At 41.8% G+C, this 24,248-nt stretch overlaps 2 protein-coding genes across 3 annotated transcripts; one reads left to right on the forward strand and one right to left on the reverse strand.

Annotated features, from left to right (window-relative positions):
• Nucleotides 1–4: 4 nt before the first annotated feature.
• Nucleotides 5–9,990, forward strand: LOC135540243 (dolichyl-diphosphooligosaccharide--protein glycosyltransferase subunit 2-like). 2 transcript variants are annotated; one of them, XM_064966775.1, is made up of 17 exons: nucleotides 5–110; nucleotides 658–845; nucleotides 1,026–1,121; nucleotides 1,304–1,479; nucleotides 1,692–1,767; nucleotides 1,908–2,042; nucleotides 2,374–2,550; nucleotides 2,825–2,943; nucleotides 3,133–3,238; nucleotides 3,594–3,685; nucleotides 3,804–3,918; nucleotides 4,021–4,302; nucleotides 5,548–5,643; nucleotides 6,004–6,079; nucleotides 7,369–7,498; nucleotides 8,476–8,570; nucleotides 9,317–9,990. In XM_064966775.1, the coding sequence occupies exons 1-16, from the start codon at nucleotides 68–70 to the stop codon at nucleotides 8,525–8,527; spliced, it is 1,959 nt and encodes a 652-aa protein (XP_064822847.1). In that variant the 5' UTR covers nucleotides 5–67; the 3' UTR covers nucleotides 8,528–8,570; nucleotides 9,317–9,990. The 2 variants fall into 2 exon arrangements, with proteins under 2 accessions (XP_064822847.1, XP_064822848.1); XM_064966776.1 differs by lacking the exon at nucleotides 8,476–8,570.
• A 6,429-nt stretch (nucleotides 9,991–16,419) lies between these two features.
• Nucleotides 16,420–18,681, reverse strand: LOC135527887 (C-reactive protein-like). Its single transcript, XM_064956522.1, has 3 exons — nucleotides 18,659–18,681; nucleotides 17,871–17,943; nucleotides 16,420–17,224 (listed from the first exon to the last, which is right to left on the reverse strand). The coding sequence occupies exons 1-3, from the start codon at nucleotides 18,659–18,661 to the stop codon at nucleotides 16,608–16,610; spliced, it is 693 nt and encodes a 230-aa protein (XP_064812594.1). The 5' UTR covers nucleotides 18,662–18,681; the 3' UTR covers nucleotides 16,420–16,607.
• Nucleotides 18,682–24,248: the final 5,567 nt, after the last annotated feature.

Below are 24,248 nucleotides of genomic sequence, written 5' to 3' on the forward strand. Positions count from 1 at the left end.
ACGACTTGGAACCCGGAAGCAATTGCGGCTCTTAGGTGACGATACATTAGACGACAAGAGTGAGCCAATGATCTATCTATACATCATTGGAGTGGACATGGCCCAGCCTCGTAAGTATAAAGCGTTTTTTTTCTTCTAAATACGATCGAAGTAAACTTCTTATTACGAGTTGCTACCCATATGTAGTAATATAGTCTAGCGCTGATTTTGATATTGCCGAAGTCTACAAATGGTGCGTGCAAGTATGTAACGCCTGGACTCCAGGCTGGAGTGACAGGACCAATGTGGAAGCTAACGTTAGCAGGTAGCTAGGATGTCGTAGACTCGGAGGTAACTAGATATTGCTATACATGTACCTTGCATGTACATCATCATCATGAATTGGATTGTATACAAGTGTACGTTGTCTGTATTATGATTCCCAAAGTTAGTTTTCCACAACGTTGTGTAAAATCGATCGCTCACGTTAGCTGGTTAGCTAGCTTTCTAGCTGGTTCCTCTAGTTAAGAATTGGGAGTGTTCTGCATCGGTTACTGTGCAATGGTTGCATGATCGAGACTACAAACAAGTCTACACTTCTAAAATGGGAACTCAAATAGTTGAAATCTTCCCTCTCCTACTGACCTGGCTGTAACCATCATGCATGTGTCCCCACAGGTGTGTTCTGCTTGGTCCTCCTCACCGTGGCTCTCGGGGCCCAGGCTCTGACCCCATCCCATCACCTCTCCCTGTCAGACGTGGAGAGACTTAAAGGCCTCCTGAGCCAACCCTTCACAGACCTGGCATCAGCATACTACTCCATCCTTGGTTTGAGCAAGCTTGGAGCCTCAGTTGCTGATGAAAATGTAAGACAATTAGCTTCTAATTATTGAAGGAAAGAGGCTTGACTGTTGTATCCAAAACGTGTAGCCTATGGCATGTTTAGTTACCTTAGGCTATTCACTTCTATAATCACCACAATGTTTACCTATGTGTTTTACTGTACAGCTTGTTGCCTTATTAAATCCTTGTTTTTTATTTTGCAGGATGCCTGTCAGTTTCTGAAGGCCCAATTGGACCCCATGAGTGTCGACTCCCTCTTCTTCGCTGCTGAGGCCAGTCAGGCCATCGCAGACTGTGAGGTAAGTAGTCTTATAGGGAGCTTACTTATGTATGACAAAAAAACATGCAATTTGCTCTTCCAGTAACATAAATGGTGGCTTGCATGGAATTAAGACAACATTTATGATGGTGGTTTTGGATGCTCTGCCAGTGAAGTCCTGCTTAGCTCTGTGTTCTCCCTCTTTATGAATGACTTATTTAGATGCCAGTATCCAACGAGACCCGTGACATCCTTCTGGCAGCAGTCAGCGAGGACTCTACAGTAACACAGATCTTCAGAGCTGTCAGCGCCCTCAGTTCCCTGGGGCTTCCTCTGGCTTCACAGGAAGTCGTCGCTGCCCTCGTCGCCCGTATTGCCAAGGAGGACAACGTCTTGGCGTGAGTAATACCCGCAGGCCTGGCAGATGGAACAGACTTGCTGCTGAATCGTTTCTTTGATCATTTGGGTTTTTGAACTTCATTGTTACTTTGTCCTTTCTAACAAACTTCGCTTTTGAACAGAACGCATTCCTATGGCCATTGATCTAAAGACTTGACAGCGTGTTGTCATAGTAAAGTGACTGTTTTTTTTTTCTTGTCTCGCTGTACAGGATCACTACTGCACTCCAGACTGCCACCCGTCTCTCCCAACAGGCTGAGCTTGGAGGAATCCTGGAGGAGATTGAGGTGAGTTTCACAAGTCCACTAGGTGGTGCTGTGCTACAGGTTTTGTCAGATGAATTACTTTGCAAAGTTGCAAATTTCCCACATGCGAACTGGTTTCTCAAGCAGAGATGTTGTATTTGCACCTTTCTCTCCCTCGTAAGGATCTGGCAGCACGATTGGATGACTTGGGTGGAGTGTACCTCCAGTTTGAGGAGGGACTTGAGGCGACCGCCCTCTTTGTGACAGCAGCCTACACACTGTCAGACCATGCGGACACGGAGCCTCCTCTGAAAGAGGTAACCTGCTGTCTCCATTTATGTGGGTGGAAGAAGGGACGCAGGTTGCATGAGGCGGTGTGACTTTTTCCCGATCATGTGTTCTGTATTAGATCTCTGGAATGGAACTCCAGATTAGCTTGCTTACTTTCTCGTGTTTATTTTATATTTCTCGTGTCTTTTTTGTTCTACTTGACTTTTACATAACAAATAGTACTACTGATATCGATTACTGCATTGTTGGGAAAGCGCAAGCAAGAAAGGATTTTCAGTGTACTTGTGCACATGACAATAACTTGAAACCCCAGCTATCTTATCAGATTACTATAAATGTGAGCTTTTATCCCCACAGGACCAGGTGATCCAGCTGGTGAACTCTGTGTTCAGTAAGAAGTCCTGGGATTCCCGGTCTGAGGCGTTCAGTGTAGCCTGTGCTGCTGCAGCTCTCTCCAGCAACCGCTTCCACGTGCCAGTCATCGTCAGTCCCCAGGGGCCTCTAACAGTCTCCCACAGCCAGCCAATCCTGCATGTATGCTCTCCTCTACTACTCCAGTGTTTATCATCCAGTGACACTTTTTTTATATATAAAAAAAAATACAGTTTATGATTGAGATGTCATCAATTGGAAACACATTTGAAGGATGTCGCATGAGTAGTGTTTCTTACTTGAGCCCTAACCTTGTTGACATGAACCCTAGTGGACCTTGTTCAGTGCCCTTGCTAGTCCACCACTGGGTAATGGTCTCCGCCCCATTTTTTTCTTTTCACTGACCCTTTATCTGCCTCCTTGTCTTTACCCACAGCTTCTGGTGACAGACATCCTGTCCAATCCTCTTGCCTCAGCCAATCTGCTGGTGGAATCTGCTCAAGCTGTTGCCTCTAAGAGTGTTGTACTCAGCCAGGCACCTTTCTCCCTCAGAAAGTAAGTATGGTAGACAGACTGATTTTGAATTTGTCTGGGCAATAATTTTGTGTAGATTAATATTGAGTGTTATAGAATCCAAGCTTTAATGGATTTTTTTTCCAGTCAATTAAATATCTCTGCTGTTCATGCATGTTATTTGTATGTCAGCGTTGTAGTGTTTAATAATTATTTCCAATTGTTTTACAGTGGCATTTTTGAACTTAACTTCATGGCTAGCCAGCCAGCCAGTGGATATTACCAGTTTACTGTGGCTGTCACCGGGGACAGCCGATTGGTTGCCAATCAGGTTGAGGTGAGCTCGTCTTTTATTCAAGATAAATTTATTGGGAATCATTTGGTACCCACATAGATGTAACATAAACATAATCTTCTATATAGTATTTGGTAGATTTAGTATTTTCTTAAATGGGGGCAGAAGGTTAGCAGTTCATTGTGCTTGCCAAGGAAGGTTATTCCTAGAAAGTAGCCTTTTCCATTAGCGTACATAACTTTTTATGTTACTTGACCAGGTATGAAAACTAATAACCTCTAGCATTTACTTTAGCTTTCTCTGACTCACCATACATGTGACAATCACTCTGCTTCATTTGAATTTCTTCATGAGTTCCATTTTATTCCTTCATTTCTCTCTCTCCACCTGCCTTCAGCTGAAAGTGAAGGTGTCCACTGAGGTAGCCATCACTAATATGGACCTGTCTGTAGTGGATAAGGACCAGAGCATCGGCACCAAGACATCCAGGTCAGAGAGCCCAACCACGTATATGAAGGCATTTTAATACTGCCCTTGTGAGACCATAGCACAGAGGTTGTCCTTACCCATAGCCACAGAAAATAACTCTAAAGTATGTCATTTTCAGGGTGGACTATCCCTTCAAGGCCAAGGGCTCCTTTACTGCAGACAGCCATCAGAACTTTGCCATGACTTTCCAGTTAGTGGATGCCAACACTGGAGTAGAGCTCACTCCCCACCAGGTATTTAGCTTTTTCTGTGTTAACATTTTTATGTTCCTGCTCTCATTCTGTCAACATTGCATTGTGCTACACCTCTTGAGGGTATTTTGTTTTTCTTTACAGACCTTTGTGAGGTTTCACAATCAGAAAACTGGCCAGGAGGTTGTGTTTGTTGCTGAGCCGGACAGTAAGAACCTTTATAAGTTTGAGCTGGACACAGCAGAGAGGAAGTCTGAGTTTGACTCGATGTCTGGGACCTATGTCCTCCACCTCATCGTGGGAGATGCCACCTTGGAGAACCCCATTCTGTGGAACGTGGCTGATGTTGTCCTGAAGTTCCTTGATGAGGAGGCCCCAGCAGCCATCCAGTCCAAGACCCTTTACATGCCCAAACCAGATATTCAGGTTAACAACAAGCCCAACACTTGCATATAATTGAACATTGTGATGAGTTATGTAACATTTTGTTTCGCTACTCTTGAGGCTACTAGTCATAGCTGGAAATTACTAATGAAGATAAGATAAATCTAACTCGGGTGCATAGTCGCTGATCGATAAACTAGTTAAGTGATAATGCCCGAGAAGCTGGTGTTTTGATATATTGGCAAACTGTGCCAATAATATATATATATGTTACTCCAAACACCAGCTTTGAGGGCATTATCACTTTGATACAACATATTCAAATACTGATTGACATATTTTCATTAACATTATTTTGATGAATTTATTCATAATATTTAGTCCCAACACAAATCTAGGGTTTGCTACCCAAGCTGGCTGGTCATTTGTTCTATCGGTTCGGTTGCTAGAGACGCGACCCAGTCGTTCAGTCTTTTTGTTCTGTATCTATGGACGCAACCCAGTTGTTCTAAATGTTCTATTTCCACACTGGCTGGCAATGTAATTATCCATTACTTGCTAGCTAGCAAACCAGGGCTAACTTAGTCACGTCAAAAAAACAATAACAGAGTAGCCGCATTTGTTTAAGCTGTTTCTAGTAACATGTATCTGGACACATCCATAACAATGAGCTTATGAGGCGCGCATAGAAAATGTGCTCACTCATCAGGACACTTGTTTAGAGGAGCTAGCCAACGACACAGCTAACACCATAACTTCGAACTGAAACTGGAATGACTGCAAACTAGCTGCACATTGTTTAGTTTGATCTTTTTTCAATTGACATTTCTTTGTGTATATATCCATAAAAATGATGCTGATTCATGATTGATTGGCTGAGAAAAGCTGCCTTCCTGTCTGTCTCATCCCGACACATTACTATGGGACAGCTGGAGATCGATTTTGAATATTGAAACAATGTTGGAAATGTCGGAGAGACAGACAGCAAGGTTTATACAAAGCTTGGTTGTTGAAAGCTAAATGTTAGTCTAAAAGAAATGTGAGATAATGTTTAGATGCTTTTTATAGTGGAGATCAAGTTTATAAATTGCTTGGCTGGGCAATTGCGTAGTCAAATGGAACAGATTAAATAGGCATTTTAACAGCATAGATTTAGCTGGTGGTAACTTGTGGAATAGACACTGGCTGCTATATAGTTTTAACCAATCAGCATTCAGGATTAGACTCACCCGTTGTATATTAAATGGATAAATAACTGGACTTGAATGATGTTCTCCTCCTCTGTAGCACTTGTTCCGGGAGCCTGAGAAGAAGCCACCCACGGTGGTGTCTAACACCTTCACAGCCCTCGTCCTCTCTCCGTTCCTTCTGCTGCTTATTCTGGTGAGGCTCGCATTACTTCTCTATGTTTGGAATTGTTCAATGGGAACCTTTTAGAAAGGATTCAAATCTGCCTCTATTCAGTCTGAATGTTTTGTATTTACCCAGGCTTAGAATAAAGCCTTGGTACATCCTGAATGATCCTAGGTTTTTGATTTAACTGAACACTGATTTAAATTTGAAATTTCAATAGCAATGCTGTATGACATTTACAGTTTTGAGTGATGACATTGTCCTTGCTGTGTAAGGCTTGGATCACTGCATTGTGTGCTACCTGGACAATCTATTTTCAGACCCTTTGTACTGTTGTGGTTTTTGTACTGTTGTGGTATAATTTATTCTTCTCTCTCCCTCTCTATTCAGTGGTTCAAACTCGGGGCCAACATCTCAAACTTCAGCCTCTCCCCCAGCTCTGTGCTCTTCCATGTGGGCCACGCATGTGAGTACTGAGCAATGATGTCGTTCTGAGTCTAGGGTTACAATGGAAACTACTGGCATTGTCACTCCACAGATAGAGCCTTCAGAAAGTATTTACACCTTAACTTTTTCCACATTTTGTTGTTACAAGGTGGGATTCAAATTGATTTAATTGAAATTTTTGGTCAACGAACTACAAAAAAGAATCAGCAATGTGAAAGGAAAAATTATATACTTTTTAAAATGAATAATAGAACACTAATATATCTTGATTAGATAAGTAATCAATCCCAGAGACAATACATGGTTAGAAAAACATTTGGCAGTGATGACAGCTAAGAGTCTTTGTAAGTCTCTTAAGCAATTTACACACCTGGATTGTACAATATTTGCACTTTTTTATTATTAAAAAAACTTCTTCAAGCTCTGTCAAGTTGGTTTTTGATCATTGCTAGGAAGCCATTTTCATGTCTTGCTGTAGTCAAAACTAACTATTCACTCGGAAAGTTCAATGTTGTCTTGGTAAGCAACTCCAGTGTAGATTTTGCCTTGTGTTTTAGGTTATTTTCCTGCTGAGAGGTGAATACGTCTCCCAGTGTCTGTTGGAAATAACATTTTCCTCTAGGATTTTGGCTGTGCTTAGCTGTATCCTGTTTAGTCCCCCCCCCAAAAAAAAAATCCTTAGTCCTTGCCAATGACAAGTATACCCATAACATGATGCAGTTACCACCATGCTTTAAAATTTGAAGAGTGGTACTCAGGGATGTTTTGTGTTGGATTTTCCCAAAACATAACTCATTGTATTCAGGACAAAAAGTTTATTTCTTTGCCCAATTGTCTTTGCAGTATTACTTAAGTGCCTTGTTGCGAACAGGATGCATGTTTTGGAATATGTTCTATTCTGTACAGGCTTCCTTCTCTTCACTTTGTCATTTAGGTTAGTATTGTGGAGTAACTGCAGTGTTGTTCCACCCTCAGTTTTCTTATATCACAACCATTTAAACTCTGTTTTAAAATCACCATTGGCCACATGGTGAAATCCCTGAGCAGTTTCCTTCCTCTATATAATAATAATAATTAATGACTCAAGACATTTCAGCTTTTAATTGTTTATTCATTTTGAAAATGTTCAATGTCACAATCCCCCCCCCCATAATGTGAAAGTGGAAATGTTCAATCTTAATTAAAACAATTTAGATTATTCAAGCTGTAACGCAACAATGTGGAAACAGTCAAGGGGTGGGAACTTTTTGAAGGCTGTGTATATCTTTTCCCTAGTTGATCACCTTTACTCTGTTCTTGTTGTTTCAGGCATGCTAGGTCTGATGTACGTCTACTGGACTCACCTCAACATGTTCCAGACCCTCAAGTACCTGGCTATCATTGGCAGTCTTACCTTCCTGGCTGGAAACCGCATGTTGGCCCAGAAAGCAGTGAAGAGGTATGGCCAGAGCTCTACGCTGACCTTTTTTACAAGGAGCACGTGTGAAAATTAGAAAAATGTTGGCGCACAGTAAGAAATTTATGAGCACAATTAAACATGTTTCAGGTACTTAAGCTAGAATCCTTCATTTCTCTAGGCACACTGGTGCTCATAAATAAAAAATGCCAGGCTGCGCAGCCAACTATTTAGGCGCATATGCAAGTAAAATGGTCGCTCTGTAGAGCCCGCTCTGTAGAGCCCGAGGTTAGGTATGGCTCCTGTTAGCGATCACAACACAGACGGTCAGTTTCTCTCTAGAGAGCCCTCGACCACATGGAGAAAGTTTGATGTCTTTTTAATATGACAAGGACTCTGGGGGCTTTTAATATGACAAGGGCTCTGGGGGCTTTTAATATGACAAGGACTCTGGGGGCTTTTAATATGACAAGGACTCTGGGGGCTTTTAATATGACAAGGACTCTGGGGGGGGGCTTTTGGACCTCTTTGTTGGTTGTCAGAGATGTGGCTGACTACTAGTCACTCAGGGCCCTTGAGAGGGTGTGTAAGAGCCTACGGTGGCGCACTGCCCCCTTGGTGTGTGTCACCTGTGCCCCCCCCCCCCCTGGCCGTGCCAGGCTAGCAGAATAGTGGAGCCTCCACTGTAGAGCGTATCACCGTGTGGGTGATTCCCCTCATACCTTCTCTCCAAAGACCATAGAGACAGAGGTAATATGTGTCACTGGCTGAAGATGTTAGTCTAATTGGCCAATTTTACTGTGGAATTACTGCACCTTGTTCATGCCATTTTCTATCCAAGTCCTTTCAACCATTTGCTAGTCTAATGATCCTTCTGTTTGATGTGGTGTCAGTGGATTTAATTTTGACCTGTTTCTGCTTGCCTGACTTGCTTTTCTTTCTTTAGCCACTGTCTCTTATAGTGACTGCCTGTCTCCTTAACTCTCCTGTGTACTCCTTGCTACATTTCTCTTTTTCAGGATTGCTGCAGAGCAAAGTAGTAGGTTGGCAAAGTATAGGAGCCTGCGGTAAAGGCCTGTTTTCTAATAACAAAGGGCCAGTCTTCCAGGCTGAAGTAAGGGCATCTCTATGGACTGCATCCCAGTGCATCCCCATTGCCCTGTATAATGCATGGCTGTGTGGTGCAGTCAGGACTCACTCTCTATCTAGTGTTCTGGCCAGCATCTTGCTCATTCCACCACAAAATCATCTGCTCACCTTTTACAGCTGGGGCTATAAACCAAAAATAATCGACATCAACCATACCGATCATTCATCGCAGGCATTTTGCTGTTATCTTTCATTACGATAAGTAGCCTATACTAGAGATTTGAAATGAGTTTGCTAATATGGGTTATTTGTTAATGGGACACTTGATGGCTACAACCATCAAACTAGTAGTAGTTTAAAATAAAATAAAATAAGCTATGGTGCACATTGTTATTAACCTAGCGCTCTATTTATCTTTATTGCAATATGGATTTTTGACCTTTAACATCCTGTCTGTCACCATTTTATTCATCTTCATATTGCCTGCCATTGTACATAGTTATTCTCAGATGCAACATATGTGGTGTCATTATTGGCTGAGCTCAGAATGAACCTATGTCATCCAGATTGTTATGCAGTTCATGTTCTGTTGCTGAGAAAGTCCTGTACACTTCATCTTTATGCTGTAAAGAAATGCATGAGGAAGTTTAACACATCAGATGTGTTCAACATGTATCCAGGACTTGTCATTCAGTTAAAAGGCTTTAAATTAGATGATTGTTTTAAAGCTTACAACAAACATTCTAATGTATGTATTTTCTTCTCTTTCAGACTTGCAAGTAAATGACAAGATTGAAGAAGATTTAAAGATGCTTAGTTTTTGGTTTTCAAGGATTCGTTTGACACATCGTCAACCATCAGACTGTCAGAGGTTATACCATGAATCCAATGGACAATTTGAAATGCAGTTTCACTTTTCTTTTTCAACTTGAAAATAATAAATGTTATAATCAAAGATGTTGGTAGAGGGTCCGGACAGACTCTGACACAATACTCTTACTGAGGGCTGGAAAGAACCATCCTTGCACTTCATTTTTCTGTGACTTTGTTTGGCCTTTTTTTCATATTTTTATTTTTTTCCACAACTGGCTTGGTTGGATATCATTTGTGGTTTCATAATGTAATTGGGATGGATATTTTTTTTTCTACGTTCCACGTTCTCTGTGCCCATCTTACTATGGCTATGTATCAAAAGGTGCTTCAAGAAGTAAGCCATTGATTTTTTTTTGATTTTTTTTTTTTACAAGTCCTTTTGATGAAGTTTATTGATGGTGTGTTCATCATAAGTCTAATGTATGCTTGTCTTCTCAAGGAATTACATGTGGAGGGTGTGAGCTATTTTCCCCTTACAATAAAGACCTAACCCCCTCTAGAACAACATTTTGATGGGCAATTCAATAAAATCACATGTTTTTGTAATGAAATAAAGAAATGGGGATTAATAAGTGTACTGCTTTTTCTTCTGGTTGCAATACACCCTTTGTAGTGTTGTAATATATATTTTTAAAGTAATTTGTTATTTATTTCACCTTTATTTAACCAGGTAGGCTAGTTGAGAACAAGTTCTCATTTGCAACTGCGACCTGGCCAAGATAAAGCAAAACAGTACGACACAAACAACAACAGAGTTACACATGGAGTAAACAATTAACAAGTCAATAACATAGTAGAAAAAAAGAGTCTATATACATTGTGTGCAAAAGGAATGAGGAGGTAGGCGTATAATTACAATTTTGCAGATTAACACTGGAGTGATAAATGATCAGATGGTCATGTACAGGTAGAGATATTGGTGTGCAAAAGAGCAGAAAAGTAAATAACAGTATGGGGATGAGGCAGGTAATACTGGGTGGGCTATTTACTGATAGACTATGTACAGCTGCAGCGATCGGTTAGCTGCTCAGATAGCAGATGTTTGAAATTGGTGAGGGAGATAAGTCTCCAACTTCAGCAATTTGTTTTTTTTTGTGATTTTTTTTTTTTTTTTTGCAATTCGTTCCAGTCACAGGCAGCAGAGAACTGGAACGAGAGGCGGCCAAATGAGGTGTTGGCTTTAGGGATGATCAGTGAGATACACCTGCTGGAGCGGGTGCTACGGGTGGGTGTTGCCATCGTGAACTGAGATAAGCTGGAGCTTTACCTAGCATGGACTTGTAGATGACCTGGAGCCAGTGGGTCTGGCGACGAATATGTAGCGAGGGCCAGCCGACTAGAGCATACAGGTCGCAGTGGTGGGTGGTATAAGGTGCTTTTTTAACAAAACGGATGACACTGTGATAAACTGCATCCAGTTTGCTGAGTGTTGGAAGCTATTTTGTAGATGACATCGCCGAAGTCGAGGATCGGTAGGATATTCAGTTTTACTAGGGTAAGTTTGGCGGCGTGAGTGAAGGAGGCTTTGTTGCGGAATAGAAAGCCGACTCTAGATTTGATTTTAGATTGGAGATGTTTGATATGAGTCTGGAAGGAGAGTTTACAGTCTAGCCAGACACCTAGGTACTTATAGATGTCCACATATTCTAGGTCGGAACCATCCAGGGTGGTGATGCTCGTCGGGCGTGCGGGTGCAGGCAGCGAACGGTTGAAAAGCATGCATTTGATTTTACTAGCGTGTAAGAGCAGTTGGAGGCCACGGAAGGAGTGTTGTATGCCATTGAAGCTCGTTTGGAGGTTAGATAGCACAGTGTCCAAGGACGGGCTGGAAGTATACAGAATGGTGTCGTCTGCGTAGAGGTGGAGCAACATCATTGATATATACAGAGAAAATAGTCGGCCCTGAGAATTGAACCCTGTGGCACCCCCATAGAGACTGCCAGAGGACCGGACAGCATGCCCTCCGATTTGACACACTGAAATCTGTCTGCAAAGTAGTTGGTGAACCAGGCAAGGCAGTCATCAGAAAAACCGAGGCTACTGAGTCTGCCGATAAGAATATGGTGATTGACAGAGTCGAAAGCCTTGGCAAGGTCGATGAAGACGGCTGCACAGTACTGTCTTTTATCGATGGCGGTTATGATATCGTTTAGTACCTTGAGCGTGGCTGAGGTGCACCCGTGACCGGCTCGGAAACCAGATTGCACTGCGGAGAAGGTACGGTGGGATTCGAGATGGTCAGTGACCTGTTTGTTGACTTGGCTTTCGAAGACCTTAGATAGGCAGGGCAGGATGGATATAGGTCTGTAAAAGTTTGGGTCCAGGGTGTCTCCCCCTTTGAAGAGGGGGATGACTGCGGCAGCTTTCCAATCCTTGGGGATCTCAGACGATATGAAAGAGAGGTTGAACAGGCTGGTAATAGGGGTTGCGACAATGGCGGCGGATAGTTTCAGAAATAGAGGGTCCAGATTGTCAAGCCCGGCTGATTTGTACGAGTCCAGGTTTTGCAGCTCTTTCAGAACATCTGCTATCCGGATTTGGGTAAAGGAGAACCTGGAGAGGCTTGGGCGAGTAGCTGCGGGGCGGGGGGGTGGGGGGGGGGGGTGGAGCTGTTGGCCTAGGTTGGAGTAGCCCGGAGTAGTTGAGAAATGCTTGTTGAAGTTTTCGATAATCATGGATTTATCGGTGGTGACCGTGTCACCTAGCCTCAGTGCAGTGGGCAGCTAGAGGTGCTCTTGTTCTCCATTGACTTCACAGTGTCCCAGAACTTTTTGGAGTTAGAGCTACAGGATGCAAATTTCTGCCTGAAGAAGCTGGCCTTTGCTTTCCTGACTGACTGCGTGTATTGGTTCCTGACTTCCCTGAACAGTTGCATATCGCGGGGACTATTCGATGCTATTGCAGTCTGCCACAGGATGTTTTTGTGCTGGTCGAGGGCAGTCAGGTCTGGAGTGAACCAAGGGCTATATCTGTTCTTAGTTCTGCATTTTTTGAACGGAGCATGCTTATCTAAAATGGTGAGGAAGTTACTTTTAAAGAATGACCAGTCATCCTCAACTGACGGGATGAGGTCAATATCCTTCCAGGATACCCGGGCCAGGTCGATTAGAAAGGCCTGCTCACAGAAGTGTTTTAGGGAGCGTTTGACAGTGATGAAGGGTGGTCGTTTGACTGCGGATCCGTAGTGGATACAGGCAATGAGGCATTGATCGCTGAGATCCTGGTTGAAGACAGCGGAGGTGTATTTGGAGGGCCAGTTGGTCAGGATGACATCTATGAGGGTGCCCTTGTTTACAGATTTAGGGTTGTATCTGATGTGTTCCTTGATGATTTGTGTGAGATTGAGGGCATCTAGCTTAGATCGTAGGACTGCCAGGGTGTTAAGCATATCCCAGTTTAGGTCACCTAACAGAACAAACTCTGAACCTAGATGGGGGGCGATCAATTCACAAATGGTGTCCAGGGCACAGCTTGGAGCTGAGGGGGGTCGGTAGCAGGCGGCAACAGTGAGAGACTTATTTCTGGAGAGAGTAATTTTTTTAATTAGTAGTTTGAACTGTTTGGGTATGGACCTGGAAAGTATGACATTACTTTGCAGGCTATCTCTGCAGTAGACTGCAACTCCTCCCCCTTTGGCAGTTCTATCTTGACGGAAAATGTTATAGTTGGGTATGGAAATCTCAGAATTTTTGGTGGCCTTCCTGAGCCAGGATTCAGACATGGCAAGGACATCAGGGTTAGCAGAGTGTGCTAAAGCAGTGAGTAAAACAAACTTAGGGAGGAGGCTTCTGATGTTGACATGAAACCAAGGCTTTTTCGATCACAGAAGTCAACAAATGAGGGTGCCTGGGGACATGCAGAGCCTGGGATTACCTCCACATCACCTGCGGAACAGAGGAGGAGTAGTATGAGGGTGCGGCTAAAGGCTATCAAAACTGGTCGCCTAGAGCGTTGGGGATAAAGAATAAAAGCAGCAGATTTCTGGGCATGGTAGAATATATTCAGGGCATAATGTGCAGACGGGTATGGTGGGGTGCGGGTACAGCGGAGGTAAGCCCAGGCACTGGGTGATGATAAGAGAGGTTATATCTCTGGACATGCTGGTTGTAATGGGTGAGGTCACCGCATGTGTGGGAGGTGGGACAAAGGAGGTATCAGGGGTATGAAGAGTGGAACTAGGGGCTCCATTGTAAACTAAAACAATGATAACTAACCTGAACAACAGTATACAAGGCATATTGACATTTGAGAGAGACATACAGTAATCACAGGTGTTGATTGGGAGAGCTAGCTAAAACAGTAGGTGAGACAACAACAGCTAATCAGCTAGCACAACAACAGCAGGTAAAATGGTGTTGACTAGGCAGAGAGGGTCGGATTAACTACACACAGAGCCTGAGTGCATAATAGTGCTTATGCAATAAATGTATTGGGACGAAGGAAACAAACTCTGCTTTGTGAAAACTGTGCGGTTACGTTCTTCAGTACAATTGTGTTTGGCAGAGTAGTGTATGAACTGAGCAATGTGTTAATTTGAACTCTAAGCATTGATGGGAAAACAGCTTTTTTTTCTCCTCCAAAATAAAAAAAAGTATTGTGGTGACATAATTTCAGGTCATTTGAAGAGTGATGTTTAGGGTCAGAGAACCAGATTATACTTTGTCCTCACTTACATTCGCTTACGTAGAAGTCTGGACGAGAACCTTAAGTAGGAATGTCAGTCAAATCCTAAAATGCATTTCCATGTGACAACACTTCACAGATGACAAATTGGTAATGTACACTCCCCTATGTATTTATTTGGACAGTGAAGCTAAACCTTTTAATTTGGCTCTATACTCCAGCATTTTGGATTGAGAATGATTTGTGAGGCGACAGTACATAATGTCACCTTTTATTTGAGGGTATTTTTAATCTGGTTTACCGTTTAGAAATTAAAGCACTTGATGTATCAAGTCAATTTGTCAAAGGTTTAGTATTGGTCCAATATTCCTAGCACGCAATGACTACATCAAGCTTGTGACTCTACACACTTGTTGGATGCATTTGCAGTTTGTTTTGGTTGGGTTTCAGAATATTTTGGGCCTAATAGAAATTAATGTTAAATAATGTATTTTGTCATTTTGTAGTCACTTTTATTGTAAATAAGAATGAACACTTCTGAACACTTCCACATTCATTTGGATGCTACCATGAGTGTGCATAATCATGAACAAATTGTGAATAATGAGTGAAAAATTAGAGGCATAAATATCATACCTCCCCTGTTATTGGTAATGTTGCCAAATACTAAACTTTTGACTAAATTGACTGTACTATAAGTGAATGTATCCAAATATGTACGACACCTTACGAGATTCATTTCTAAAAGATTCATTTCTAAACGGTAAAACAGATATGCATGAAAATACCCTCAAAAATAAGGTGACACTTTACTATAGCTTCATATAAAAAGAAACGTTTGCTCTCAAATCCAAAATGCTGGAGTATAGAGCCAAATTAAAAGTTTTAGCTTCACTGTCCAAATAAGTACGTAGGGGAGTGTAAGTACGTGTATGCCTTGAATGCTTACAAATAGCTTGTTTTAACTCGACTGCTGTAAATCATGAGATTTTCAAACTGCGTTCTGAGTGGGAATGGAACATTGGCTTCTTGACATTGTTTTGCTGTCCCCTGTAACTCTGTTTTGTCTGAATGGATGTAAGATCCGGTTTGTAGGTGCCCTTTCAAATGTCTGACTGGCACTTCACTTTATGGCTCCCAGCTTCTTCTCTGGGTTTAAAAGACTGAAAACAAAGAGAGGAAGAATGTACTATGTTCTGTATAAACATTTGCAGTGCTTCTATACTTTTGAAGCATTTTTATTCTGGTGGAGTTGTACAAATAAATACAGTATCATAACCACTACCATACGCTGGCCATGTTATAATTCTTGTCTGCAATGGCTTCCCTCCCTTGTCTCCTCGCTACCATAAAAAAAGTGATCAGTTTATTCAGATGTAATGAAGGGGCCTTGAATGGAATGAGACAAGTAAAGGAAACAAATGTAAAAGCTATTGGGACACTACGGAAAGAACCTTCCCTTACAACCGTAGTACAACAATGACAGAATACGGGACAGAAAACGGTCTTTGGAAATGTTGCAAGAATAGTTCTAAAAAAGAGAAGTGTGCAGCATCTCTCACAATGCTCATTGTACGTTGTGTGTGCAACGCTTATAGCTATTTTCGCATTTACGACTCGCACGACTTTACTTGCTTGACATAGGTCACGCCATCGTCTGTGCATCAGATTGCTATATCATGTGGTTAGTTGATATGTTAAATACCTATCGAGGCGCTGTAGTCGGGGAGGAACTCGACCTTGAGCTCATCTGTGTGTTTGCCAGTACTGTACCTCACTGGCCGTGTTCAAGAACATAAAACATGTGATTTAAGATTAGGATCACTTTATTGGTCAATTACACACAAGGTCCAACCAAAATGTTACTTCAGCTTTTAACCCAACCCCTCTGATAGACACATACATGTTTTGGAGAGGTACAGGGAGCTGCCACACTGGGCACCTGCAGAGCTGTTGTTGTGGGGGGTTATGTGCCTTGCTCAAGGGCAGGCAATGGCATATAGTATCTGATACCAGCAACCCTCTGGTTGCCAGCTCACTTCGTGCCAGAGTTTTCTTATTGACCAAGGATTCGAACTGGCAACCTCGCCGCTCTAACTGGTAGGTTACCTGCCACCCTATTCATAGGTAGATAGTGTCTGACTGACTGATCTGCAAATAATATTGAGTAGTTATTTATGATGCAAGGTGATTTGTGAATCAGTTAGTCTCGACTTGCCTTTAAATTCTGCTTTAATGTCGAACGTGCCCGTTGTCATCAGTCAAAATTTATAATGGATTGCCCCCTGTAGTTTATCTATGTGATTACGTCAGTGTTCAAATGTCAGCACCCCCACACACACAAATAAAAAAACATATGCTATGTGCCCGTTGGGAATTTTATATTTATTGAGATAAGACAGGGACTCAAACTAATACAACTTTATTCTCCATATGAATTTTCTGTAATTTCTTAACTCCCTCAGATAACATACATCACACTGACACACAGTTGAGAGGAGCACAGAGTCAGGCCGCAGTGCAGCACCCCTGGATGGAGAGCATGTTGTTGGTGCCTTGGGACACCTTACAACTCTTCAGTGATCACCTTGACGTTCCCATTGACTATGAGCTCTATGGTTTCCCAGTCAAAAACATTCCCTCTGGGCATACGTTTCCCAACATGCAAAGCCTCTATCATGGCATCGGAGAGCACGTAGTCCCACATGTTGACGTCTGTGATCTCTCCGATGAAACTCTGCTTGCTCTCAAAGTCCTTCAGGAAAGTGTCTGGATCCTGTCCCAGGATGACCTTACCTCCATTCTGCACTTTGTGTCCTGGTTTATACACCTTCCTAATGCTCCTCTTCCCATCTACGTGGAACGCAGCCATACCTGACTTCGAGTCCCAGGTGAGACAGAGGTGGGTCTGGAAGGTGTTGAGCTCAGGTAGGCGGAATAAGACCCCGTCCCCACTCATAAACAGACCGTACCTGCCATCAGCTTCTCTCCACACGTTGAGCTCGTCGTGGTACAGTGTACGATAGGCGAACAAGATGATCTCACGGTTGCCCTTTGCCAGTTCTGTGGCCACCCGCATGCACAGGGTGAAGGCTCCCATGTCAAGATCCTTCTGAGGGACCAGCTCCACGTAGCTGTTGTCAGTTTCCATTGGGAACACCAAGGATCTTCTCATGGGCCTCTCTATAGAGAGACAGAGAGAAGAATCATGCAGACCTGGGTTCAAATGAAATCTTTGTGGCAGATGGCCGGGGTTTGCACTTTCAAGAGTTTTCTATTGGTTCCATTGCGACAGGCAAGGTCAATCCAACACAGCTAAAGTATTTGAAATTATTTCAAATAGTATTTGAAACTAGGTGTGGAGTCATGTGGCAGTGACACAGGCTTGAGGGGTCAATTCCATATGTCATTCAGTCGATTCAGGAAGTGTAGTGACATTAATTGCTCAAAGCAAATTAAAACAACCCATTTTCAATTCAGGAACATTGGACGACAGTTTCCTTATCTAAATGTGCACACACAATGCTAGAAGAGTAAAATGTCCCCCATTGTGTGAATATTGTGTGAATATTAATATAAATGGACCAGATTTGTGTTTTAGGAACTGTATTAGTAGCCGTCCTAGACTGTTCCCTGTTCTGGGAAGCTTTATAGCACCACATTTGGTAAAGCTCACACCTAAATTCTCTAAATAATTATCATAATAGATTTGATTTGAAGTGCTTTTCAAAACACCAAAGTCACTTTACAATAGTGACACAGAAATTAATAAATAACACAAGTGATTGACAATCTACAAATTCTACCACAGAAGTGAAGTTCAGACTACCTGCAGAAGCTAAGGAGAGAGAGACACCAAAGATGAGAAGAGTTGCCAGCAGCCCCATTTTATCCGACATAGCCTATGAAGATAAATACATTAAATACATTATAAATATACATACATACATACATACATAAATATAATATAAATTCATTACAGCAGAGACAGTTTTAGATGTTTTTAGATGTCTTTTTGTCACTAGAATGTCCTATTATTACAATACCCACATGGTCAGATGAAGCAGATGCTAAACTACAGGACGGTTTTGCTAGCACAGACTGGAATATGTTCTGGGATTACTCCGATGGCGTTGAGGAGTACACCACATCAGTCACTGGCTTCAGCAATAAGTGCATCGATGACGCTGCTGCTACTCTCTGTAATTATCTATGCATAGTCACTTTAATAACTCTACCTACATGTACATATTACCTCAATTACCTTGACTAACCACTGTCCCCGCACATTGACTCTGTACTGGTACTCCCTGTATATAGCCTCGCTATTGTTATTTTACTGCTGCTCTTTAATTATTTGTTTCTTTTATTTCTTATTGTTATTTGTTTTAGGTATTTATTTAAACTGTTGGTTAAAAAACATTGTTAACTGTTTTTTTTTTTACATTGTTGGTTAAGGGCTTGTAGGTAAGCATTTTACAGTAAGTTCTACACCGATTGTATTCGGCGCATGTGACAAATAACATTTGATTTGATTTGAACGTAAATGACTCATTCAGGTTTTCACCACTAATTATGAGGTATTAGGTAATGCAGAAAAATGATTTGTCTACTTACCATTGTTGATCCGCCTTATCAAATGGCTACCTAGTGTGCCTCTCAAACTGTACAGTATATATACACTCACCCAAACTCTTAGAAATCAATTTCAAAACATGTGACACTGATAACCCAAACCCTGAATTCCAAGTTATTGATTGTGTGTGTTGTGAAACTTAGTCTAGCTAAAAGCAAACAACAGACCCAGTGTCTGTAGCATATTACAGTTTATAAAGTTTTTTAAGTAGTATTTTCAAAAGTATATGGGTAATTTGAAAACTCTTAGTACAAAACCCCCAACTGGTAACATTTGTAACGCAGCCAATCTTACATTCAAAACCTTTCACTGTGCATTCATTTTTTTGTTTGTAGACATCTTTCATCACACAACTATTGATCCAAAAGATGCACTGAATGTACAAAACAGCGTATATAAATTGAGTTGCACCCCCTTTTGCCCAATCTCAATTCCCTGAGGGCATGGACTCTACAAGGTGTCGAATGTGTTCCACATGGATGCTGAACCATGTTGACGCCAATGCTTCCCACAGTTGTGTCAAGATGTCGGAATGTCCTTTGGGTGGTGGACCATTCTTGATACACACATGAAACTGTTGAGCGGGAAAAACCCAGCAGTTTTGCAGTTCTTGACACAAGTTCAAAGGCACTTCAATCTTGGCACACATACACACTCTATGGCTTAAAAATCCTTCTTTAACTTGTCTCCTCCACTTCATCTACACTGATTGAAGTGGATTTAACAAGTGACATCAATAAGGGATCATAGCTTTCACCTGGATTCACCTGGTTGGTCTATCAATGTCATGGGAAGAGCAGCTGTTCTTAATGTTTTGTACACGCAGTATAAATGAACATGTGTTGCAATATAAAACATATTTCTAGATGAAACACTGATTAAGTTTGGAAAAAAAGTGACTGTATGATTTTGTGTGTTAGTCAATTGAAAATGTGCTTAGAGTTTTGAAACAACTGCCTTTTCAATGATCTGTTTTGAGTTTTGTACTAGGAGTTGTATAAATCAAATCAAATCAAATGTTATTTGTCACATGTACCGAATTCACATACTTGTGAAAATTGCACCAAAGTGATAAAAATAACTGTAGTAGCTAACCACTAGAATGCCTAGTTGCTGCATAGTTTAAGACAATGTCCCATAAAGCACCCAGGTCTCTTAGAAGAAAAGGTGCTATCTCGAACCTAAAAGGGTTCTTCGGCTGTCCCCATAGGAGAACCCGTTGAAGATACTTTTTTTGGGTTCCATAGAACTTCTGCCACAGAAGGTTCTACATGGAACACAAAAAGGTTCTACCTTGAACCAAAATTGGTTATGCGGACAGCCGAAGAACCCTTTTGGAACCCTTTTTTCTAAGAGTGTAGGGAATAGGGTGACATTTGGGACTATGTCCCAGACGGTCATGTCCCCTCATATCCTAAACATCTTTCTGGCGCACGGTGCTGATCCAGATGGCCATGTGCCAGTTTAAATGGTTGTCATCTAATTAAAGTAGCCCAATATACTATGTTAGGCTACCAAAGTAAGGAGTTGAACCCTGAATCCCACGTTATTGTGTTTGTGAGTGTCTCTGTGTGTGTTAAACTTTGTCAGAGGTTAGTGAAATTTAGTCCAGCTTGAAGCATACACTCCCACAAACACACAAACCCAACTTTCCATGTGTTAAATGCCATTCCATTTGCCCCGTTTGGGCCAATATTATGAGCCATACTTCCCTCAGCAGCTCCACTGCTATCCAGTATTTATGTAATAAAACCAACACTGCAAGTGACTACCCACATGATATTACGTCAGTGCTCAAACCTGAGCAGCATTTCCCGCATGCAAACACGCACACCCACCCACCCAGGCACACACACACACACACACATGCTCCTTCGTGACCCCTCTTTCAAGGTCACTGAGATCTCTTCTAGCCATGGTAGTCAAAATAATGGGCAACTGGGCATTTTATGGCATGTTAATTTCTTAATTAACTCAGGAACCATACTTGTGTGGAATCGCCTGCTTTCAAAATACTTTGTATCCCTCTTTTACACAAGTGTTTCCTTTAGTTTAGCCACTAGCCACCTCCTCTAATTACCTGGCTCCATCGGCACCTTTCTTTAAAAAACTCAATATCTTGTCTATTTAAAATATTAACGTATGCCAATTATCAACTTTCATCTACAAATACTCATACCTCCCAGACAGTTGACCTAAACCAATATATTCTTCCAGCTTAATTCTGAAATCCATCTATCTAACACAAGACACTGCAATAACCTTCACCCTCCCCACTGTGTGGGATAAAAATCCAGCTCTTTGGTAATTTTCCAGTACCCATGTTGAAGAGTCTCCGGTCGCCTAGTAATTTTCCAGTTCCCAAAGTATTTACTTTGGAAGTAGGAAGAAGAAGCAGTATAAGACAGTGCAGGAGTGGTCCAACATAGAGGTAAACATTAGACATAAAGAAACATAACTAAGTGGTGTATATGTGAATAAGCTAAGTCGAGCCAACAAAGACCAGACTGTTTGGAACCATATAGAATCTAGTCAAGGCAACCACAGGGTACATGGGTTAATCTTTTCCAAGTGACACAGATCTGAGCTGGTGTGGGACAGTGACTATGCATTTTTACCAACCAATTACAGAAGTCACAAACTATGTACAGTGGGGCAAAAAAGTATTTAGTCAGCCACCAATTGTGCAAGTTCTCCAACTTAAAAAGATGAGAGAGGCTTGTAATTTTCATCATAGGTGCACTTCAACTATGACAGACAAAATGAGAAAAAAAAATCCATAAAATCACATTGTAGGATTTGTATTTATTTGCAAATTATGGTGGAAAATAAGTATTTGGTCACCTACAAACAAGCAATATTTCTGGCTCTCACAGACCTGTAACTTCTTCTTTAAGAGGCTCCTCTGTCCTCCACTCGTTACCTGTATTAATGGCACCTGTTTGAAATTGTTATCAGTATAAAAGACACCTGTCCACAACCTCAAACAGTCACACTCCAAACTCCACTATTGCCAAGACCAAGGAGAGGTAGACATTGTTTTCATGATTACTTTGACTAAGAGGAAGACGATTTAGTGCAGCAAAACCAAATCTTTAGTTATTATGTAAAATACATAAAAAATGCTAAATCAAAGTCTGGCTTTGTTTGATTCTTCAACCACTACATATCCAAAATAAAGCACAGCAGTTAGTTTAGTAATTGTATTTGAAGAATAAATAACCATGTATAGTTGATACAGATAACAATCTAAATATTATCTTCATGTATAGTTTTTGTTGTTGTTGCAATTCTGATAAACTGTAATCAAATCAAATCAAATGTTATTTGTCACATACACATGGTTAGCAGATGTTAATGCGAGTGTAGCGAAATGCTAGTGCTTCTAGTTCCGACAATGCAGAAATAACCAACAAGTAATCTAACCTAACAATTTCACAACAACTACCTTATACACACAAGTGTAAAGGAATGAAGAATATGTACATACAAATATATGAATGAGTGATGGTACAGAACGGCATAGGCAAGATGCAGTCTCGGGTACAGTATACACATATGAGATGAGTAATGTAGGGTATGTAAACATTATATGAAGTGACATTGTTTAAAGTGGCTTAGTGATCAATTTTTCATCAATTTTACATTATTGAAGTGGCTGGAGTTGAGTCAGTATGTTGGCAGCAGCCACTCAATGTTAGTGATGGCTGTTTAACAGTCTGATGGCCTTGAGATAGAAGCTTTTTTTCAGTCTCTCGGACCCAGCTTTGATGCACCTGTACTGACCTCGCCTTCTGGATGATAGCGGGGTGAACAGGCAGTGGCTCAGGTGGTAGTTGTCCTTGATGATCTTTATGGCCTTCCTGTGACATCGGGTGGTGTAGGTGTCCTGGAGGGCAGGTAGTTTGCCTGCAGACCTCACTACCCGTTGTGCAGACCTCACTACCCTCTGGAGAGCCTTACGGTTCTGGCCGGAGCAGTTGCCGTACCAGGCGGTAATACAGGCCGCCAGGATGTTCTCAATTGTGCATCTGTAAACGTTTGTGAGTGCTTTTGGTGACAAGCCGAATTTCTTCAGCTTCCTGAGGTTGAAGAGGCGCTGCTGCACCTTCTTCACCACTCTGTCTGTGTGGGTGGACCAATTCAATTTGTCTGTGATGTGTACGCCGAGGAACTTAAAACTTACTACCCTCTCCACTACTGTCCCGTCGATGCAGATAGCAGCTCCCTCTGCTGTTTCCTGAAGTCCACAATCATCTCCTTTGTTTTGTTGAGGTTATTTTCCTGACATCACAGTCCGAGGGCCCTCACCTCCTCCCTGTAGGCCGTCTCGTCGTTGTTGGTAATCAAGCCTACCACTGTAGGGGGTGGTAAGCAAATTGGAGTGGGTCTAGGGTGTCAGGTAGGGTGGAGGTGATATGGTCCTTGACTAGTCTCTCAAAGTACTTCATGATGACGGAAGTGAGTGCAACGGGGTGGTAGTCGTTTAGCTCAGTTACCTTAGCTTTCTTGGGAACAGGAACAATGGTGGCCCTCTTGAAGCATGTGGGAACAGCAGACTGGGATAAGGATTGATTGAATATGTTCGTAAACACACTTTGACAGGGTTACGCTATCAATTAATGACATCATCATAACCAAATGGTGTTATTGACACACACAAAAACATTACAATCTTAAACAAACCTTCTGGATTAATCCTTTGTGTGTTGATTCTATTGGGTTCCCCTGCAGTCATTGATGTTAGTTCAGGTCATCATCTCAGTCCTTCCCTGTGTGAGGGGTGAAGCCACTGAACTGAGGAAAGATGCTGGAAAATCTTTGTTCCAGTGACATCCGCCTTTGATTGTTAAAATATTTATTTTTTCTTTCTCTCTCTCCTTCCCTCCATCTCCCCCTCTCTCTCTCTTTCTCTTTATTTTTTCCCTCTCTCTCTCTCTTGCTCTCTCTCTCTTAAATATGTATAGACTGTAGATATTGATCTTTATGGTAAAATGTTTCTATAGTTTCATTCCACGACGATGGCACGTTCACTGTGGGCCAATGTATAGTACAATGTATAGTACAGTGGAACCTTTTGTGAAGGAAGAGGTTCAAGACAAACCACAATGTTGGACGTCCTTGAGGACGTATTTGAAAGACGAATAGTTATTTACACACAATCAGTTCTTATTATAGCTCACCGACCTGATACGAGAAGAAAATCAACGTGGTCTTTTGATAATTGTTTGGGTTTCTGCTGGTCAGAGGGAGCAGGCGTGCCGTGCCACATGAATGGGGACAAGAGCTGTGACTTGTTTTGCTCTCAAGAAAAGGGTGCCATTGAAAGGATGATTACTGGGGTAGCGGTACCAACAAAATGTTGAATATTTGGGGCATAAAATCATCGAAGCTCTGCAGATTCTGTTGTGAGGATACAGAATCAATAGACCATTTATGTTGGTATTGCCCTCAGGTAGCCTGTTTCTGGTCTCAGGTTCAGGAATGGCTGAAAATGCATAGCATCGATCTTAAATTGACCCTAGAAATAGTACTGTTAGGAGATCTGGAGAAACCGGGTCAGTCAATTAC

The sequence above is a fragment of the Oncorhynchus masou genome, chromosome 5, assembly GCF_036934945.1.
Source record: "Oncorhynchus masou masou isolate Uvic2021 chromosome 5, UVic_Omas_1.1, whole genome shotgun sequence".
NCBI classification, from domain to species: Eukaryota; Metazoa; Chordata; class Actinopteri; order Salmoniformes; family Salmonidae; genus Oncorhynchus; species Oncorhynchus masou.